Below are 19,832 nucleotides of genomic sequence, written 5' to 3' on the forward strand. Positions count from 1 at the left end.
TTAAAAAGTAGGAACTTAGCTGAGGATGGTGACTCCTGCCTTCAATTCCAGAACATAGGAGGCTGAAGCAAAAGAATTATTATAGTTTGAGTTCCAGGCCACCTTCAGCTAAAGACCAAGGCCATGTCTCTAAAGAAAGAAAGAAAAACACAAGGAGGTAGGGAAGGGGGAAGGTATGGGGGAGAGATGGTTCAGTATGAACACTGGCTGCTTTCACTGATGACCTGTGTTTAGTTCCCAGCACTCACAAGGGTGATTAGACACTCTCTTTTGGCTTCTGGGGCACTGCACTCGGGTGGTGAACATACGTAAAACACACATGCACATAAAATAAAAATAAATGCTTTTTCTAAACAAACAAACTAAAGAATAGGAAGTCGGAACCTAGCACTTGTTTTCTACAACACAAACTTGAAAATTCCATTTCTAATGTGGCAGAAAACTTGGCTATGGCATTTCAGGAGACTGGTGGTTACCTAAATTTAACAGTTTCTCTTTGCCAAAAGGCAAACTGTGTTGGAACTCAGAGAGAAGCCCAAACCGGTGCTTTTTCTATGGACATGGGGATTCCTATTGATCTCAAAGTGCCAAAGGCTTGTCTTGAATTTACCAGCCTAGACCCCGACCACCACAGCCCCTTCCCATGTCCTCCACATCCTGGCTTATCTTCCCTTTCCCTCCCCGCCCCTCGGTATTCTCTTTCTTCACAGACACATTCTGTAAAGCTTTCATTTCTTCCGGACCTTGTAACTTGGCTGGTACCAAATGGTGTTATTAGCACCTCAGGTTTGTTCAGGAAAATGTCAGTTAATTTCCATGTAGCCAGTTGATTTGGGAGAGAGCAAGAAGTTCACTAAATTATCATTCCAACAAGTATTGTCTGCCTGCCTGTCTGTCTCCTCCCCTCCCTCTCTTTATCCATTCTTGTTTCTGTAATGCTGGAGATGGATCCCAGGCCCCTACTCATGCTAAGCAAGTGCTTTACCACTGACTACACCCTTGCCCCTCAAGCTTCTCCACCTTTGTCTTGTGGCATTCCTGCACGTGACTGTTATCCCGTCATCATTCTCCAGATGACACTAAGATTTAGTGATGCTGTCGGAGTATTTTTTTTTTTTTTTCCTTCTGGTCATGGCAGTGCATGACCTTTAATCCCACCTTTAATCCCACCACTTTAATCCACACTTTTAATCCCACCACTCAGAAGGCAGACACAGGTGATCTCTGTGAATTTCAGGCCAGCCTGGTCTACAGAGTTAGTGAGTTCTAGGCCAGCCAGGGCTACATCATGAGACCCGACTGAAACGATCTACCCTTCTTAAGGGAAGAAGGCAGACTCTGCAACACTCACAGAAGCAGCCACTCCCTCGCCTTCACACTGATTCGTATCGACTCTTGATCTGGCCACCAAGTGCGCTGGACAGCCCTCCCTCTGGTCACTGCAATATGATCTGCCTGCAGTCCACTGTGGAAGGATGGAAGCCAAGACTGGATATGTCTGTTGCTGCTTTCAATCCCGAGTTCTGTTCTGTGAGAGAATGGCTACAGGAGCTTCCAAATATGCTCCAGAGGTTAAGCCAACTAGAAGTCAGGGAAACAGAGTAATAGGGCAGGTGCTGGATGCAGGGCTTCCATGCATGCAGCGAAGGAGGAAAGAGCTAGGAAGCTGTAAGTGCTGCCTGGGTGTCTCCATTCAGACAAGACTCTCCTAATGGAGTTATATTTTCAAAGGGCTTAAAATTTCCAGCAAGCATCCAATAACAATAGTCTCAACCTACAGTCTACAGGAGCAGCCGGGACCTGGCCCGAGCCGACTCCAGGTCTTAGGAATTCCTGGCACCCGCTCTCATTACTTCCAGTAATGTTTATGGTTTCAGCCTTTGGAGCAGAACGTGATTTTTAAAGCCAATACAATAAGACTCTATTCTTCTCCTTCTTGGAATTTCACATCTGCAGAACAAATGCAGTGATATTCAAAAGCTTAACCTCAGCTCTCCCTGGCACACCCACCTTGGGAATAATGGGAACTGCTCAGAAAGTGGTTTGGAAGGACTGGGCATGAGTCTGGCTCATATGTTAGTCCCTTTTGCTTTCACTCATCAAACATCTACCGAGCTGCTGGTCGGGCAGCTCATGCCTGTCACTTAACTTGTGTGCCTTGCTGTTTTCATATGTATAATGGCAGAATAAGACGCCAGTATTGAGAACTGGTGAGGTGACTCAGTAGGAAAGGGTATTTGTCGCCCATCCTAAGGACTGGTGTTTGATCCCTAGGACCCTTGTGATAGGAGAGAACAGACCCTCTGACCTCCACACAGGAGCCCTGGCAAGCATTACACATACCCTGGCAAACTAATTGATTGATTAAACATTTCAAAATGGATAATAAATGAAAAGCCCACCTTTCTGGGTTTTCTTAAAGATTATACAAAGAAGACTAAGTATGTAAGAAAGCACAATGCAACTTGAGTCGGGGCAGGGGGGCGAGGGGAGCTGTTTTCCTGTGGCTCTAGGGGTCAAGGCCAGAATCTCACACATTCTAAGCAAATTCTCGACCATGTTCTTTTGCATTTGTTCCTAGGGAGCCAGGCAGGGGAACACTCCCTAGCACACGTGGACTGGCGGTGCAGTTATGGTACAGAGCAGAGGCAGGGCACACTGATACATGGATGATGCAGCTGTCACTAGACACTGCAATGGATCTGGACAACTTAAAGTCACAAATCCCTTCTTGCTCTAAGCTTCATCACTGATCAGCATCACACCCACATCCTATGAACCAGGGCAGAGCCATCAAGTAGTCCTCAGTTTGAAGATGTTGGATGACAGTTAGGTTTTCCTATCTCAGGAGAATCTCCCAGCACTCTGTGAGGTCCTGAATGTCAACCGGAGTTGATCACAGTGCCTGTACAATGGTCTTCCCAAGCCACTAATGTAGGAATCATCTTTCAGGGTAATTTATCTGCATTCAACTCAGATGTGTTGTACATATTTCCTTAGGAAAAATGGATTGCATTCTGGGTTATAGTGTGATTATACTTGAGTAAAATGCCCTGCCCTAAAAGAGGTGAGAGAGAGAGAGAGAGACAGAGAGACAGAGAGAGCGAGAGCAAGGGGTTAAGTCCATTTCTTCATACAGTCATAGTGTTCAGGAACAAAAGACACAAAGTGACTACGCTAATTGTCTGAACTTGAGGGGTCCATCAAGTCACAACAGGAAAGGTAAGTTTCTTGTACAAAAAATTCCATATGGGGCCAGTGAGATGGCTCAGCTATTAGGAGCCCTTGCTGCTATTCCTGAGGACCTGAGTTTTATTCTTAGCACTCCTGGCAGCTCACAACCATCTATAATTCCATTTCCAGAGTACCCAATGCCCTCTTGGCTTTCAAGAGCACCAGCCACACACATGGTACACAGACATACATCCAGACAAAATACCCAAAGACATAACTTTTTTTTTTAAATTAAATATAATGGCAGCAAGATGGATCAGCAGGTACATGTACTTTCTACCAAGCCTGTTGACATGACTCTAGTCCCCTTGGTCCCCTTGGCATAATAAGAAAACCAATGCCACTTTGACCTCCACAAATGCTATGGTATGCATCCCCTACACACACCACACACACACACACACACACACACACACACACACACACACACACAGAGTGAATAATATAATTTTTTAATTAAGAAAATTACAGATATTCAGATACTAGGTTTGTCTGTCAGTGGGTAGTTTCATAGCTATATGCTAACATGTATCTGCACAGATACAGACAGGCCCATAGATAAAGTAAACTTTGACTGTTGCAGTAGCAGCAGGGACAGAAACTTTATTGTTAAACTGAGATTCTCACTGCAGTCAGTCCCCATCCTCCTAGTGAAGGATCTGCCTTTATAACATGGCTTTTAATCCTGGAATGGGGGTGGGGACATAATTAGAAATACAAACAGCACAAAATAGCAGAGGAGCCAAAATTACCCAAACCTGGTACAGCCAGTTCAGAACAAGTGGAGAAAAGGCCTGCTGCTTGTTTTTATTTGATTTCTGAGACCAGATTTGTCTCAGTCTGACCTTGAGCTCAGAGATTTTCCTGCCTCAGCCTGCCGGGTGCTGAAATTACAAGTGTGTGTGCTGCCAAGCCTAGCTCGGGAAAGAATTTTTATTTTTATCTTATTTTATTATGTGTATAGTTGTTTACCTGGATGTCTATGCACCACATGTGTGCCCAGTACCCTCAAGAGCCAGAAGGGAGTGTCAGATCCCTAGGAACTAGAGTCATAGGCAGTTGAGACTAAGCATGTGGGTGCTGGGAACCAAACCAGGGTTCCCTATAAGAACAGCAAGTGTGGGATGAGGAGATGACTCAGAGGTTAAGAGAATTGACTGCTCTTCCAGAGGTCCTGAGTTCAATTCCCACCCATCACATGGTGGCTCACAACCATCCATAATGAGATCTGGTGCCCTCTTCCAGTATGTAGGCAAACAACATGCAGATAGAACACTGGATACATAATAAATAAATAATAAAATCTTTAAAAAAAAGAAAGGAAGGAAGAAAGAAAGAAAGAAAAGAAAAAGAACATCAAGTGCTCTTAACCACTGAGCCATCTCTCCAGCTGCAGGAAAGCATTTTCAGAGGAGGATGAATTTGCGTTATTATTGGAAGCCTTTCCCAAGAAGTAACCTGTGGGTGAGCAATGAAACTGGACAGAAGTGTCCTAATTGCAACAGTTGGCCAGTTCCTGGGGTATGTGGCTTAGTTTAGTTTTTGTCACCTTGACACAAGCTAGGGTTATCTGGGAAGATGGACCTCAACTGAGGAATTACCTCCACCAGATTCACCTGTGGGCAAGTCTATAAAACATCTTGTTTAATGACCGATGTGGGCAGGGCTCCCCCTAGGTCCTGGGTTGTATAAGAGAGCAGGTGAACACACTAGTAAGCAGTATTTTTCCATGGTCTTTGCTCAGTCCCTGCCTTGAGATCTGCCCTGACTTCCCCTTGTAGATGAACTGTAACCAGGACAAGTAAGCCAAAAAAACCCCAAGTTGCTTTGGTCGGTGTTTTATGGCAGCGATAGGAAGCAAACTAAGGCATGTGGTAAATACACATGCCATGGCCATATGTCAGGCCATGAGCATGGCTACACTGAAGGGGGCGTGGACTGGCAATCACACTGTCACACCGAGTTAGCAGTGTTTCCACTTCACGACAGTGAGAGACTTTCAGAACCTCCAGAACAGAGACAGAAAACCAGAAAACCGGTTCTGAAGGGACGAAGCTTGCATATTTCTTTCCTTTCCTAGATTAGTTGTTAAGTTTGTAAGAGTTAATTTTCAATGGCTGTGTTTCACCAGTCATTGACACAATTCCTGGAAGTTGGAGCCGTCAGCTCTGACGGGGACTGAGCCAGCTCTGCGAGGGGGCCCTTCTGCACTGAGTTGGCAGTCACCCTGGCTGAGAGTGGCCAGCTCCCACTACCTAAAAGACCTCATTAATCAATTCCTGGCACTGTGTTGAAAGCCATTAGTTCTCCATATTTATTACGCAGTATTGCCACCTAGTGATACAAAAGAGATTGGCTGTGTCTCCCAGGCTTTGGGGCTTTTTCTAACCCAGCCTGGGTAAGGGCTGTTGTGACTGGCTGAACTCTATGCTGCTTCCAGATTCCCAGGCAGCCAGACCCTAGAGACAGTGTGCTCTTAGTAAGCATAGACTTATAAAAGTCTCATAGAAACTGGAGCTGTCCTGGGCTTTGTTGCTGTCCCAAGCCTGGGGACAGAGACCAGATTCAGGGGCCTCACCCTCACCTGGCATCCAGTGCCCACCCCATCCACCTCCCCACCTGATGCAGCTAGTTCACACCTAGTGCACATCTGTCTGTCATCACAGGGACATGGCCTCTCAAAAGCATGGCTGAAAATGGAGCGATGGGTCTGTCTAGAAGGCTATCCCCCTTTACTCTCTGTTCTTACAGGTGTTAGCAGACATGGCTAGGCCTAAGAGACAGCCCTTCCCATGCTGACACTTACCTCAGACCCTTCTGTAGGTGCGAGCATGTTGTGGTGCATGTGTGGATAGATGTCTGAGGACAATTTTTGAAAGTCAGCTCCCTCCTTCCACCATGTGGGGCTTGGGAGTCAAACTCAGGTTGTCAGGCTTGGCGGCAAGTGCCTGTTTCCCATGGAGCCATCTCACTGCCCCCATCCCTACCCCCAAGACCCTTTTAGGAGAGTGCATAATCTAAGTTCCCTTTGTAGGTTTTGCTTTGGGTTGGCCTTAAACAAAGTAGGGGGAAATGTTTTCTGACTTTCTCTGTCCTTTTTTTTTTTTAAAGTGTTCTTTATAAGCATTTGTAATAACTGTTCCAGATGCAAGTTTAAAGAACTTGCTTATCCTAGGACTGGGAATGTAGCCCAGTTTGCCTAGCATGTTTGCGGCCATGAAGACGGTGGTGCATGTCTGTAATCCCAGCCCTTGGGATGCGGAAACAGGAAGATCAGAAGAAGTTCAAAGCCATCCTTGGCTACATAGCGAGTTTGAGGATAGCCTGGGGTACATGAGATCTTATCTCGAAAAACAGCTCACTCAAAGGAACAAGTTGAAATTATGTACCTTATTAGAAACACTGTGAATGGTGAACTGAGGCAGCATAGTATATATATTAGCTGGCAAGATGGCTCAGCAGGTAAAGATGCTTGAACTACACAGTTTAGTCCCTGCTGCAGCCACCAAAACATACTGCTGCTTCCTGGTGGTGTCCCTGTGTCATATGGCCCTGCTTTCTCCACAGAGTCAGAAGACAAACAACTAGCCGGCCTCCCCCAGCAGGGGGCAGACCGAAGCCCCAACCTAAGCCCAAGCCTCAGGTGCCACAGTGCAAGGCTTTGTATGCCTATGATGCTCAGGACACGGACGAACTCAGCTTCAATGCCAATGATGTTATTGATATTATTAAAGAAGGTAAGTGCATGGCTGGCTGCAATAGCTTCCCAAAAAGCATGCAGGGAGTTCATGGGTTCACTTAGCAGAAGTGTGTAGACCAGTGTTTCTCAACTTGTAGGTCACAACCCCTTTGAGGGTCAAATGACCTTTTCTTTCACAGATGTTGCAGATCAGATATTCTGCATATCAGATATTTACATTACGATAACAGTAGCAAAATTATAGTTATAAGTAGCAACAAAAATAATGTTGTGGCTGGGAGTCACCGCAACATGAAGAACTGTATTAAAGGGTTGCAGCATTAGGAAGGTTGAGAAACCACTGGTGTAAGTAGAGGTAAGTAATCAAAACTTTTCACCAACCATGTCAGGGGTTGAACCCAGGGCCTTGGGCATGCTAGGCAAGCACTGTACCTGGACTGTGCTCTCGGCCCTCTTTTGACTTTTATTTTAATATGGAGTCTCACTAAGTTATCTAGGCTGGTCTTGAACTCACTCTATAGCCAGGCACAAGTTCAGACTTATGATCCTGCAGCCTCAGCTTCCCAAGTTAATTGGGTTTATAGGCCTGGGCTCTCAGGCCCATCGAGACTTCTGTTTTAAATGCCCTCTTTAAGAAAGGAGGGGTTGTGTACAAGTGTGTACTCATGGCATCATATTTACACATACACATCTGTAATGTGATACATAAGAGTGTTCACATTCAGTTGGGGGGAAAGTTTCCAGACAAATCCATTTCCCACTGAATGAGTTTTGTCACTGTGGTGAGAGTGGAGAGCTCACATCCACACACTGGGGAAATAGTTCCTCTTTCAGAGGAAATAAGTGGCAGCAATTATCCAAATTCTTCACTTCTCCCTTCAAAATAATGACTTCAGATTTGTTCTTCATTCCACCAAACCAAGATTAAAAATCCAAATAAATATTTACATGTATTATAAAAAGAAAAATGTCCTAGAAGTATGACAGTTTTGTTCCTAGTCATGTGGAAAGGGTCTCCTACAATTGTAAAAATCTGAGAAGCCAGAAAATCATAGTTGTTGGGCGAGGGTATAGCTTAGTTGGTAGAGTACCTATCTAGCTCAAGGCCCTGAGTGTGATTTCCTGCACTGCATCAAACAAGAAACGTTGGCACATTCCTGAGATCCCAGAACTCAGGAGGTAGAGGCAGGGGAACCAGAAGTTCAAGGTCATCTTCTATTGCATAGGAAGTTTGAGGCCAGCCTGGTCTACAGGAGACTCTGTCTGAAAACAACAGCAAACACAGATGTTGATAAACTTCTGAAATATGAAAACATTTAAAGAGCTAAGCTGAAAAGGATCCAGTGACAGGAGACAGATGAAGATGGGATGGAGTGCACAGGACTAAGGCAGAACCAGTTCTCCAGTGGTGGTGAGACAAGACACTGGGCCTGAGTCGTCCTGCACCAGGCTGACTCTGGGCAGACTGCTCTGTGCTGGGCAGGCCTGGCCAGCTTGGCTCCTACAGAGCTCACAGCTAGAGGTCTTCTCACATGCACTCTGCAGGCTTCCCACCTAAAGGGATACCATTGATGCTACATTTCCATGTCTGTTTTTATTGCTGTTTGGTTGGCTTTTGTTTTTTTTGAGACAGGGTTTCTCCATGTAGCCCTGGCTGACCTAGAACTCACTCTAGGTTTGAGACTAGGCTGACCTCAAACTGAGTGATCCACCTGCCTCTGCCTCTGGAGTGCTGGGATTAAAGGTGTGCACCATCACTGCCTGGTTCCATATCTGTTTTAAGGGGTTACTTTTATCTTTTTTTTAGACAGGGTCTCATTTAGCCAAGGCTGCCCTTAAGCTTCTGGTTTTCCTACTTCTACTTCCTGAGGGCTGGGATAACAAGCATGTATCACCCACCATATTGGTTCATGCTGTGCCGGGGATAGAACCCCAAGAGTTTACAAATAGCAGGCAAAGCACTGTATCAACCAAGCCATATCCTCAGCCTGGGAACAGGTTGCCTATAGGAGAAACATTTTCACAACAAAATGAAACACAGAAGGAAGAAACTGTAAATGGAATGGCGTCCCTTGAGCCCACAGGAGCAGGGATGTGGCCCACACTCACCTATACTTTTGCTTCCACAGATCCTTCTGGCTGGTGGACGGGTAGACTACGAGGCAAGCAGGGCCTGTTTCCCAACAACTATGTCACAAAGATCTGAGGCACCCCGAAACTGACGTGCAGGCAGAGGAGTTCCAGGCATGGACTGGGGAGGGGACTTTCTGGGGACCCCCCCCCTTCTGATCCACAGTGAGCAAGGCCTGAAGCTATACTGACACCTTCCCCACGGAAGACACAGAAAAGCTTGGATTAGGGACAAGGAGTGTCACTCCATAAATGATCCTAAAAGGTAGCCTAATCCCCAGGAGTGCAAAAAGAACCACCCACTAAGATTTATTTATTGTATTTAAATCTGGTGAGAGTAGCAGGGGCCCACTTTCTGGGGTGTCTATCCCACAGCCCCTAACCCACTCAGCAGGCCCAGGGAACAGCAGGTGGCCGCTCTTGACAAGTGCCTTTAGTTAAAGTGCACATTTCTTTCCTCTCTTACACCTGATACATTCCTCTCCACTAACCCTCCTTCAGGGAGGACCCGCCCTCTGGAGGCTGGACTTGGTGTGAACAGGCACTCCTGTCCTTGCCAAGGACAAGCCACTCTCAGAGCCCCCAGGAGCCAGGGCCACTAAGACTGCCGTTGGGGAAGGAGCTGGATGCTAGGCTGTTGGTCTTGCTTTCTCTTGGTCTTTGGTTGTAATGTGGCTGGCCCATGTTGGTTTTATGTCTCCCCCCCCCAAGCTGTACATTTATAAAAAGTGATCATATACTGTATATAGAAAAATCTAGAAGCACGTATGAATGCAGCAGGTAGTACTCCACTGTACCCATTCATGAAGGTAGGTTTTATTACAGGACTCGCACTAGGTACTTACAGATGCGCCCTCTCCTCTTCGCCTACAGAAACAGTCACTGCATTCCTGCACAGCCCCTCAGACCCTCCTTACCTTTTCTCTGACCCCTCTGCCACCCTCCCCTACCTCCTAAATAAATGGAAAGGAGTCAGTGAAATGCCTTGTTCATTCATGACATTTATTGTGGGTTATAATACCCCCCCCCAAAAAAAAGATGGTACATTTGTACCCACTATGGATTTCTCCAGTTCCCATGACTGGAACAAATACCTTGGATGAGCATCTTGTGGGCAGGAAAGCTTAATAACAGTTTCTGGGCCGGGCATTGGTGGCACATGCCTTTAATCTCAGCACTCGGGAAGCAGAGGCAGGCAGGTCTCTGTGAGTTCGAGGCCAGCCTGATCTACTCAAAAAAAAAAAAAAAAATCAGCTTATGGTGTAAGAGGTCTCTATTCATGCCCCCAACCCTTTAGTATAACAGGAGAATCAAATGAGTAAAGAGGGGGCTGGAGAGATGACTCGGCAGTTAAAAGCACTTCCAGAATGCCAGATGGTGGTAGTACACCTTTAATTCCAGCACTTGGAAGGTTGAGTCCATTGGATCTCTGTGAGTTCGAGACCAGCCTAGTCTGAAAAAGGAGTTCCAGGACAGCTAGGGCTGTTACACAGAGAAACCTACTAAAAAAAAAAAAAAAACCTGCAGATGACCCTGATCCTGATCTAATTCTTAGCACAATCATCTGAGACTCTAGATCCAGGGGATCTGGCATCCTCTTCTGGCCTTCACAGGTACAAGGCATGCAAATGATGCACAGCTGTACATGCAGGCAAAACACCCATCACATATAATAACGATAACTTTTTATGATTAAAAAGGGACATGCAGCTCCATAAACTCAGTGAGATGATGAATGAATGCCTATACTCCCAGCACCTGGGAAGTACAGGTCTGAGGGTCAGGAGTTCAAGTTCATGCTCAGCTCCATAGCCTGATTGGGACACATGGGTTTCTGTCTACAGAGAAACAGAACACCCAAGGAAAACCCAAACACGGCTTCAGAATGAGTCCATAAATGACCTCCTTCATTCCAGAGACTGTGCTGTGATGGCTTGATCCATCAAATCCTGGTGAAAATGCCACCCTCATCCACGTGGGTAACTTCTGCACTATAGCAGTCAGGCAGCTCATCAGAAGCAACCCCAGGCTACCACCTGTGGGCCCATGCTGCTCTATACCTCACGGAAGACATCCATCCTCTAACTTCAGAATGTTGTCGGTTTGATCATAGCATGGTTTTCATGTTTAGCAAGTTCATTTTACCACATGTGTAACTTTAGCTTTGGATGCTCATTGTGTGCTGTGAGAGTCTTCGAAGTGTTTCACGACACCCTGGAAACTCCTGAGTCAGGGCATTTAATATTTAAGGGGAAAAAATTTATCAAGGGTGATGGCTATTCTTGGTTGTCAACTTGGCTACATCTGGAATTAACTAAAACCCAAGTGGCTTGGTACACCTGTGAGAGGTTGTTTGTTTTTTGTTTTTGTTTTTTGTTTTTTTAAATGAAATAATTTGGAGTGAGAAAACCCACATTTAATCTGGGCCATGTCTGCTGGCAGCCTATACAAAACACATGGAAGAAGAAAGCTTTCTCTCTCTGCCTACTTGCCCTCACCTTGTTAGCAAGTTCATTCCTTTACCTGCATTGGAACCTACTTCTTGGAGACTGGCATATACCGAAGACCAGCTGAGACATCTAGCCTCATAGACTGAACCACTGGATTCTTGCCTTTGTGTTGGCAGACAGTCATTGTTGGACTAGCTGGACCACAGCACATAAGCCACTTTAATAAACTCTCTCTCTCTCTCTCTCTCTCTCTCTCTTAGTTCTGTTCCTCTCAAGAACCCTAATACATAAGATATAAACCACCTTTCGAATATGCCCACAAAGATCTGTCCTCTCGTGATATCCAAGGTTGTCCTCTGGCTTCCACATGAACATGAATGCATGTGCACACATGCCATCTATTGAGAGAAGCTGAGCTCAAGCATCCTTGAGAAGTCATGGACTTTTGCTGCTAGTAAAACTCTGTTCAGTAGTCTCACCTCCTTACTGTTCATTCTGAAGAAAACTGGTCCAAGGCTGCCATGGGAACAAGCTTTACTAACTCAACAAGGGCTGTTTATAAAACTGCAATGGGATTTCAAACCATAAAGATGTCTGATGCCACAACATGCTTTGAGACTTATGGACATCCTCATCAGGCATCTCTGACATGTCCAAGGAAGGGGAAACCAGCCATCACTGGAAATAGGTCTTCCTCTTGGGCCTGCTTTATTCAGCACGGCAGAGCACAGGAGACCAGACAGTGGGATCTACTGTCAGGCAGAAGGCAACTCCACCATACTGTCAGTAGAGAAACTGTTGAGTGTCTTAGGGTTTCTATTGCTGTGAAGAGACACCATGGCCACAGCAACTCATAAAGACAGCATGTAATTGGGAGGTTTAGTCCATTACTGTCATGGTGGGATGCGTGGTAGCGCACAGGCAGACATGTGCTGCAGGAGAAGCCAAGAGTTCTACATTTAGATCTCCAGATGGGTGGGCAGCAAGAAGAGAGTGAGCCACTGAGCCTGGCTTGCGTCTCTGAAATCCCAAAGCCCATCCCCAGTGATACACTTCCTCCAATACGGCCACACCTATCCTTTCAGATGCCACCACTCCCTATGAGCCTATGGGGGCCATTTTCATTCAAACCGCTACACTAGATTAAATGCTGATTGTGGAACTCAGAGCATTTGTGAATCCTGAAAAACGTGCAAAGCTTCTTGGGTTTGACTCCTTCCCTCCAAACACCGGTCAGTGTCTTCTCACATTAAGATGTTAGGAAGTGGTTCCTATGAAAGGCACTATGGGGGCTAGGGAGATGGCTCAACAGTTAAGAGCACAAGCTGTTCTTCCAGAAGACATTTGATTCCTAGGCCCTTCATGGCAGCTCCAATCCCAGGGCATCCAATGCCCTGTCCTGATCTTGAAGGGCATAAGCCACATACGTGGTGCACATGCGTACATGCAGTCAAGAGCTTATTCGTAAAAATAGACTTGTTTATACCTTTTGTTTGTTTTACATCAGTGGTTGGAGACCCAAGTCCATATCACACCCCTCTGCAGGGGAAGCATCTTAGGATGGGGTAGTGTTTAGTGGTAGAACATTCTTGCTGAACTTGTACCCCGTGCCAGGCCTAGGGTTCCATCCTCAGTAGTGGAAAGGGTGTAAGACATGATGGAAGTGTTTAACCCACTTGTAGCTAAAACAGAACACCAGGAAAGTCATCCCAGTTAATCCCCCAGCAAGATGTCTGTCAAAAGCCCCCTACTTGTTTGCATAGTCACCCCAACTCAGCTGCTCTTTCTAGTCTCACCCATCACGAAGGTCTCTGTGATGACAGTTGTTTCTGTGCAGGGCCGAGGGAACAGGTGAGGCTACTCATGCTTCCCACTCATTATAAATTGTGTGTGTGTGTGTGTGTGTGTCTGTCAACCTCAGTAACTGTCACCTTATTTTGAGGGACAGGGACAGAAACTGCCTGTCTGAAAGAGAGTTGGAGGAATGTAGGTAAACAAGGAAAACAAAAGCATACTCCCTGAGCTGGGGGGAATCCTTGTTCCCAGGAGACATTGCCTGGGGAGAGGAAACTGCAGGAAAGCATTGGTAGTTGGGTGGGGCGGGATATCTAAATAGGACCAGTCAGGGAAAGGGGAGGACCCACTGGCCTTATAAAACACCCAAGCCAGCTTCAGTTCAGGGCCTCTGAGCCCCTGGCCTCTCCCTGCCAGAGGGGTAGAGCTGTTGTGTTCCCTTTCGCTGCTGCTTGGTCTTGTCATCCCCAGCATTCAGTTCTTCTGTCTGTAACAGGAAATGAGTTCAGCAAGCGCTAGACAGCCACCAGCAACCCTGTTGTTTCTTGGGACCTCTTATCTAGGATTTGAGAAGATCTCCACTTAAGGTCATACACCTGGCTAAAAATCCTGAAGGACTTGGAAGTGCCCGAGACCCACCTGGCACTCCAAGGGCTCCTTCCAACTAAGGGGACATCCCAATTAGCCTCTGCCTCCTCTGGAAGTGGGGGGTTTGGATGCTTTGAGGCTGGCTGTACAGCTGGGAGGAGCTTTCCCCCTTGAGAAAGGGTGGAACCAGTCCATCACTCCTGAGCCAACAGACAGCAAACCCAACCCCAGGAGACAGACCATCTTCCTGGGGAGGAAGGGGAAGAACGCAGACTCCACACTCAGTGCACCTGGAAAAGGTGGGTGGGATGGTCACACTTCTGCTTGATGGCTTCCTAGCCCCACACCTGGCTTTTGAGCTATAAATAACTAAGTGTAGGCACCTGGGGCTTAGTTGTCTGGAGGAAGGGAAGACCCAAAGACTTGCCTGGCTTTCTGGTTCCCAGAGGTACAGGTAAGGAGTGCCACCCAGCTTGCCGTGAGTTGGAAGTGGGAAGTGTCTGAAGTTCCAATGGAGGTGACTAGGAGGGCAAGCTGTCTCCAAGCTGATAGCCCTGAAGGGCTTTAGCTGTTTGAAACCTGGAACCTACATGGCTACTGGAAGTTTACCCTTGTAGTAAGTAGCTGTCTCAAAGCCTTGTCACTGTATGTGAACTCAAGGGAAGGGTCAGGTGTCAGGAACAGTGCCACACGAAATCCAGTAGATTCTGTGTGACAAGTTCCACAGACTGAGGCGATAACTTCAAAAGAAGGAAGTCTCCTGGAAACGGTTGTGCAACTCTTGACTGAAGGAAAATACTGAGCCATAGTTTTCTTGGCAATCTCTGTTTTTCTATTTTTGTTTTTTGTTTTTTTTTTTTTATTATTATCAAAATGCTCCTGAAAGCCTATGCTGACATTTTAAACAAAAGATACAAATGAGAAACTGTCCCCTGAGATGTGGTCACTGACCATGACCTCGTCTCCAGGTGTAAACTAGTGCTTTTTAAATCATTTACATCAATCACATAAGTACAAATAATATTAATAAAAACTTTCCCAACAATAGAACTTCATATGGCTGTACATGTGTAATAAGAGTAGGTTTAAACATTTGATAAAGTCTTTTGGTAAGGAAAAGTCAAAATAGCTCAATATTTCAAAGATTCTTAAGAGCTAGACAACAAAAATTAAACAATAACTGACCATAAAGATTTATTAACCTGATCTTTAAAAATAGGCAGTTAGTTGTGTTTAGCTTTAAATGATTTTCTGACTTATTGCTATCTTTGAATAAGTTGTAGGTTACTGTACCTAACAACGATGATGTCATTTGTTCTATCTGGATTTGCTTCAGTGGACACAATCTCTGAGAAACTATTCTTTATCCTGGATAAAAAGCGTTGCTTGAAAGCTACAAAATACACTCAGATTCAAACTCCCTCTGTGTTTGTTTCTGTTTGTCATCTCCAAATCCTTACCCAGGGACCCCCATACTCCAGCTGGGGTGGTCGGTGGCAGGACAGGGTCTCCTTTAGCTGGACTGTGAGGGGGATAACAGCTCTGACCTCGCAAATGCCCCCTTCAAGCACGCTCCTCCAGCCCCAGTGCCCCTAGCCTTGCAGGAGACACTGAGCCTGCAGTTCTCTGGGCTTATGGGGTCTGAGCTGGCTGGCTGGGGGGGCTGTCACCTAAACACTGCACAGGACTGCACCAATCATGGAGAAAATGAGAGGTCTGTCCACTTCATTATCAATTTCCCAGGTGCCAGGAACAGCTGGAGGCAAAGCGGGACCAGCTTGCGTGGGAGGGAGGCTGAAGACGAGGGCTCTGCTGGGTTAGTTAATTCTGTGGGTTTTCTTGTGGTGTCCTTGGTCCCTCTGGCTCCCATAATCCTTCCTCCCCCTCTTCCACAGGATTCCCGAGGTTCACCTGATATTTGCCTGTGGGTCTCTGCATATGTTTCCATCAATTGCTGTCTGAAGCCTCTCTAATGACAGCTGGGCTAGCTTACAATCTATGAGAATAGCAGAATATTGTTAGGAATCATTTCATTGACTTTTTTTTTTTTTTTTTTTTTTTTTTTTTTTTTTTTGGGCCAGTCATGTTTGGCTGTATCCTAGGTCTCTGAGCTGCCCAGCCTCTGGGCCCTGACCCTCTAGGGTCAGGGGTGGGCTCCCTCTTGTGGCATGGGTCCCAAGCTGGATCAGACATTGATTGGCCACTCCCATAATTTCTGTGCCACCTTTGTCCCAGCACATCTTGTAGGCAGCACAAATTGTAGGACAAAGGTTATGTGGCTTTGGATCCCAACCCCTCCACTGAAATCTTGCCTGGTTACAGGAGATGGCTGGTTCAGGCTCCCTAACTCCCTTTGTTAGGGAGTCTTAGCTGTTTTGACTAGGGTCACCCTCATAGATTGCTGGGAGTTTCCATTGCACTAGATTTCTAGCTCATTTTAGAGATGCCCGATTCCAGTTGTCTTTCCCAGTACTCCCCCCCACCCCACCTGCCCCAATCTGATCCCTCTTGTTGCCAAGCCCACCCACACCCATGTAGACATCTCCCTGGCCCCGGCCATCTGAGATGTCTTTTCTACTTCCCCTTCACAGTGAGATCCATGCGTCCCCACTTCAGCCCTTCTTGTTACTTAGCTTCTTTGGGTCTGTGGATTGTAGCATGGTTATCCCTTACTTTATGGCTAATATATCTACCTATAAGTGAGTATATACCATGTTAACCTGGGTTACCTCACTCGTTTCGAGACAGGGTTTCTCTGTAGCCCTGGCTGTCCTGGAACTAACCCTGTAGACCAGATTGATCTGGAACTCAGAGATCTGCCTTCCTCTGGCTGGGATAAGAGATGAGCTGCCACCACCTCCTGGCTGACCATAGCCCAGCTCTCCACTGGGTCTTATTGCCTGCTCTTCTGGCCCAGCATCCCCAAGTCTATTTCTCTCTATTCTTTCCTCTTTGGTGACTGCTTTTGTTTCTGCCACTTTTCAGGTGCTGTGACATGAAACAGGCAAAGGATAAAGGGCATTCCATAGTATTTAGATTATGGGTAAATTATTCAGAATGATCTAATTGCTTGTCATGATGGCTTCCAGATTACAGAGGAAAAGAGTCCAAAGGAATGCTTACTCCAGAAGAGTTTTTTAATGCTGGATCTTTTTTATTTTAGGCAGAATTTCTCAGTGTAATAGTCCTGGCTGTTCTGGAACTCACTTTGTAGAACAGGCTGGCCCTGAACTCACAGAGATATGAATGTCTCTGCCTCCTAGTACTAGGACTGAAGGAGTGCCTGGCTTCAGTGCTGGATCTTACACAGGCAGGGAAAGATCAAGAATTCATTAAGGTCAGAGTATTGAAGAATCACACAGAACAAATATTGTAAATAGGTTCTGCCTACTTCCATGGGCAATAACCAGGAATGGGTGGATGCAGGCACCTATGTCCACGTCATAAAGAAGGACACATGACCTGGAAAGTGTTCCAACATATCTTTTGTCTGACTATAGATGAGTAGTCATCTACAAAGCCTCCCCTTGATTTCTCCCTTTATCTATTCAATGTACAGGCTTTAAGGAGCATGCACCTAGCAGTGGTGACGAAGGCCTTTAATCCCAGCACTAGAGAGGCAGAGGGATCTCTGTGAGTTCAAGGCCAACCTGACCTACAGAGCGAGTGCCAGGACAGGCTACAAAGCGCTACGGAGAAACCCTGTCTGTTTAAAAAATAATAATAATAAGGAATTTCTGTACATGGGCTTTGCCTGAACTGGAGGATAAAAAGGGTTCCAAGGTACAAAGTCTCCACAGCTGTGATCCTGGTTCCTTGCTGGGTGAAGCTTGAGAGACTATTGCAGGTCACATGTTTCCCAAGTGTGTCACAATTTCTACCAAGTGTTATCAACAGGAAGCACTTTCAGGGCAGTCCTCAGAGGCAAAAAAGGGGCACATTAGGTGTCAGTCACTCACAACAAAAATTGGTTAAGCACTGGAGCTCTGAAGTCAGTCTGCTCTGCTCTGAACACTGGAAGTGATTCTCAGTCAGGGTTCTGGCTTCATATAGTTTTTTTTGGGGGGTGGGGGGACTACAAGGGCTTTGAGACAAGTTTTCTCTGGGAACTTGCTCTATAGACCAGGCTGGCCTCAAACTCACAGATCTACCTGCTTCTGCCACCCAAATGCTGGGATTGATTTAAGCTGCCTAGCTCTGGCTTCCCAGTTAGGTGTGTAGCATCTACTTTTTGTTGTTCCTTATGTTTTTCCATCTCAGATACTACCTTGGTCTGTCCCTCACCTGGTCTCCAAGGCCAGGGACTTCTCCTGAGGCCAGAGGAAGCTATCATCATCCTAGTGTACCAGTGTCCTTGCAGGTATTCTATCTCTGGGACTATGACAACTTTTCCTCCTCCAAATCCCCAACACCTGAGATGACTCCGGACCTCTCCAGGATCTACCCTGTCTGACTGTTTTCTGTTACAGGTGCTACTTGCACAACCTTGAAGGCCTGGCCTCATGGCTGTATATGAAATATAAGAGAAGATGGATATGAATTGCCAGTTCCTATTGAAAAACAAAAGCTGAGCATTGGTGGCACATGCCTTTAATCCCAGCACTCGGAGGCAGAGGCAGACGGATCTCTGCGAGTTTGAAGCCAGCCTGGTCTATAGAGCTAGTTCCAGGGCAGCCTCCAAAGCAATACAGAGAAATTCTGTCTCTAAAAAAACAAACAAACAAACAAAAAAAAAAAAAAAAAAAAAAAGGAAAAAACAAGTAGCCTTGGCTGAATACAGGCCCAGGGAATATCTGAAATCTTGCTAGACAGCCTGAAAGGCCCCATGAACTGTATGTAACCTGTTTCAGTTGGGTGACACTGGACTCAGAGCCACATAACAAGTGTGAAGCTCCCCAAAGGCCTCCAGCCTGTTCACCTGGGGACCAGATAGGAACATATTGGGGACAAGATGCAAACATGAGGAAGGGCCAGCCCTATTTGCAAGTTGTGACTGGTAATTAGAATGGTTTTCTGGAATTTCTGCAAGTGACTAACACTAGGATAATTTCTGATGGTGGGTAGTCCCCAGAACGAGGCAGAACCTGAATTCTGAACTTCTTAGAAGCTATTCATGATGGATGTGAGCTCCAGGCTCTCCCTAGATGACCACTGGCTCGTCTTTCTGAATCTGGCTGTCTCCAGCCCTGTGACCTGTGGGGAGTTCCTAGTCACTGGAAATGCTTTAACCTCAGGTTTTGAGATCATGTGAGGATATAGCAGAACAGTGTTCAGTGAGCTTGGTAAATGGGGCTTCTGGTGTCTCAAGGAGCTGGTGGGGTTCACAAGAACGCGGTTCTTAGGGCAAAACAAGTGTTTTAAGAACTGGCAGCATCAACAAATGGAGCTTTAGGGGACCTGGTCCTGAGTCCCTATGGCCAAGGACAAGATGGCAATATGGACCTAAGGAAGACTAGAGGGAATGGGAGATGGCAGGGGACTAAGTGGTGGGCCGCTGTGGAAATCCCTCTTCCCTGGGACAGACTAGACAGCACTAGCTGCTCCCTGTTGACAGGATAGATATGCATATCCAGGTAGATTAGAGAATGAAAGTGGAGAAAGCCCTGACCAAGACTTGTCACATTCCAGGATTCCTCTGAAGGTACCCATCAGCTGCCTTCTCAAACACGAGGCAGAATTAGCTCATCAGACACTCAGCTCTGTCAGGAGGCTTCATACCCCTGGGGATGTTTACTTGCAAGAATTGACTGACCTGTGTTTAAGAGTCTAAAGAAAAACACGATACTAAGGGTTTGGGGGCCGTCTCCCTCCATTTACAGGCACATAGCAGCTGATTGTGGACACAGATGTTTAGCTGGTGTTCACCCCAAGTCTAGCCAGTGACTGTCTCCAGTTAGGTACCAGGGACAGTCTCAGGTAAGAGCAGATACTCCTAT

The 19,832-nt window shown here is 46.2% G+C and overlaps 1 protein-coding gene across 2 annotated transcripts in view; it reads left to right on the top strand.

Annotated features, from left to right (window-relative positions):
* Positions 1–10,045, top strand: part of Myo1e (myosin IE) — a 180,875-nt gene extending 170,830 nt beyond the window's left edge. For both annotated transcript variants that reach the window (XM_051197887.1, XM_051197886.1), the window contains exons 27-28: positions 6,802–6,971; positions 9,064–10,045. In XM_051197887.1, the coding sequence (XP_051053844.1) occupies positions 6,802–6,971; positions 9,064–9,140 (247 nt within the window). In that variant the 3' untranslated portion in view covers positions 9,141–10,045. The remainder of the gene's footprint in view (positions 1–6,801; positions 6,972–9,063) is intronic.
* The last annotated feature ends 9,787 nt before the right edge of the window (positions 10,046–19,832 follow it).

This window comes from Phodopus roborovskii, unplaced genomic scaffold (genome assembly GCF_943737965.1).
Source record: "Phodopus roborovskii unplaced genomic scaffold, PHOROB, whole genome shotgun sequence".
Lineage (NCBI taxonomy): Eukaryota > Metazoa > Chordata > Mammalia > Rodentia > Cricetidae > Phodopus > Phodopus roborovskii.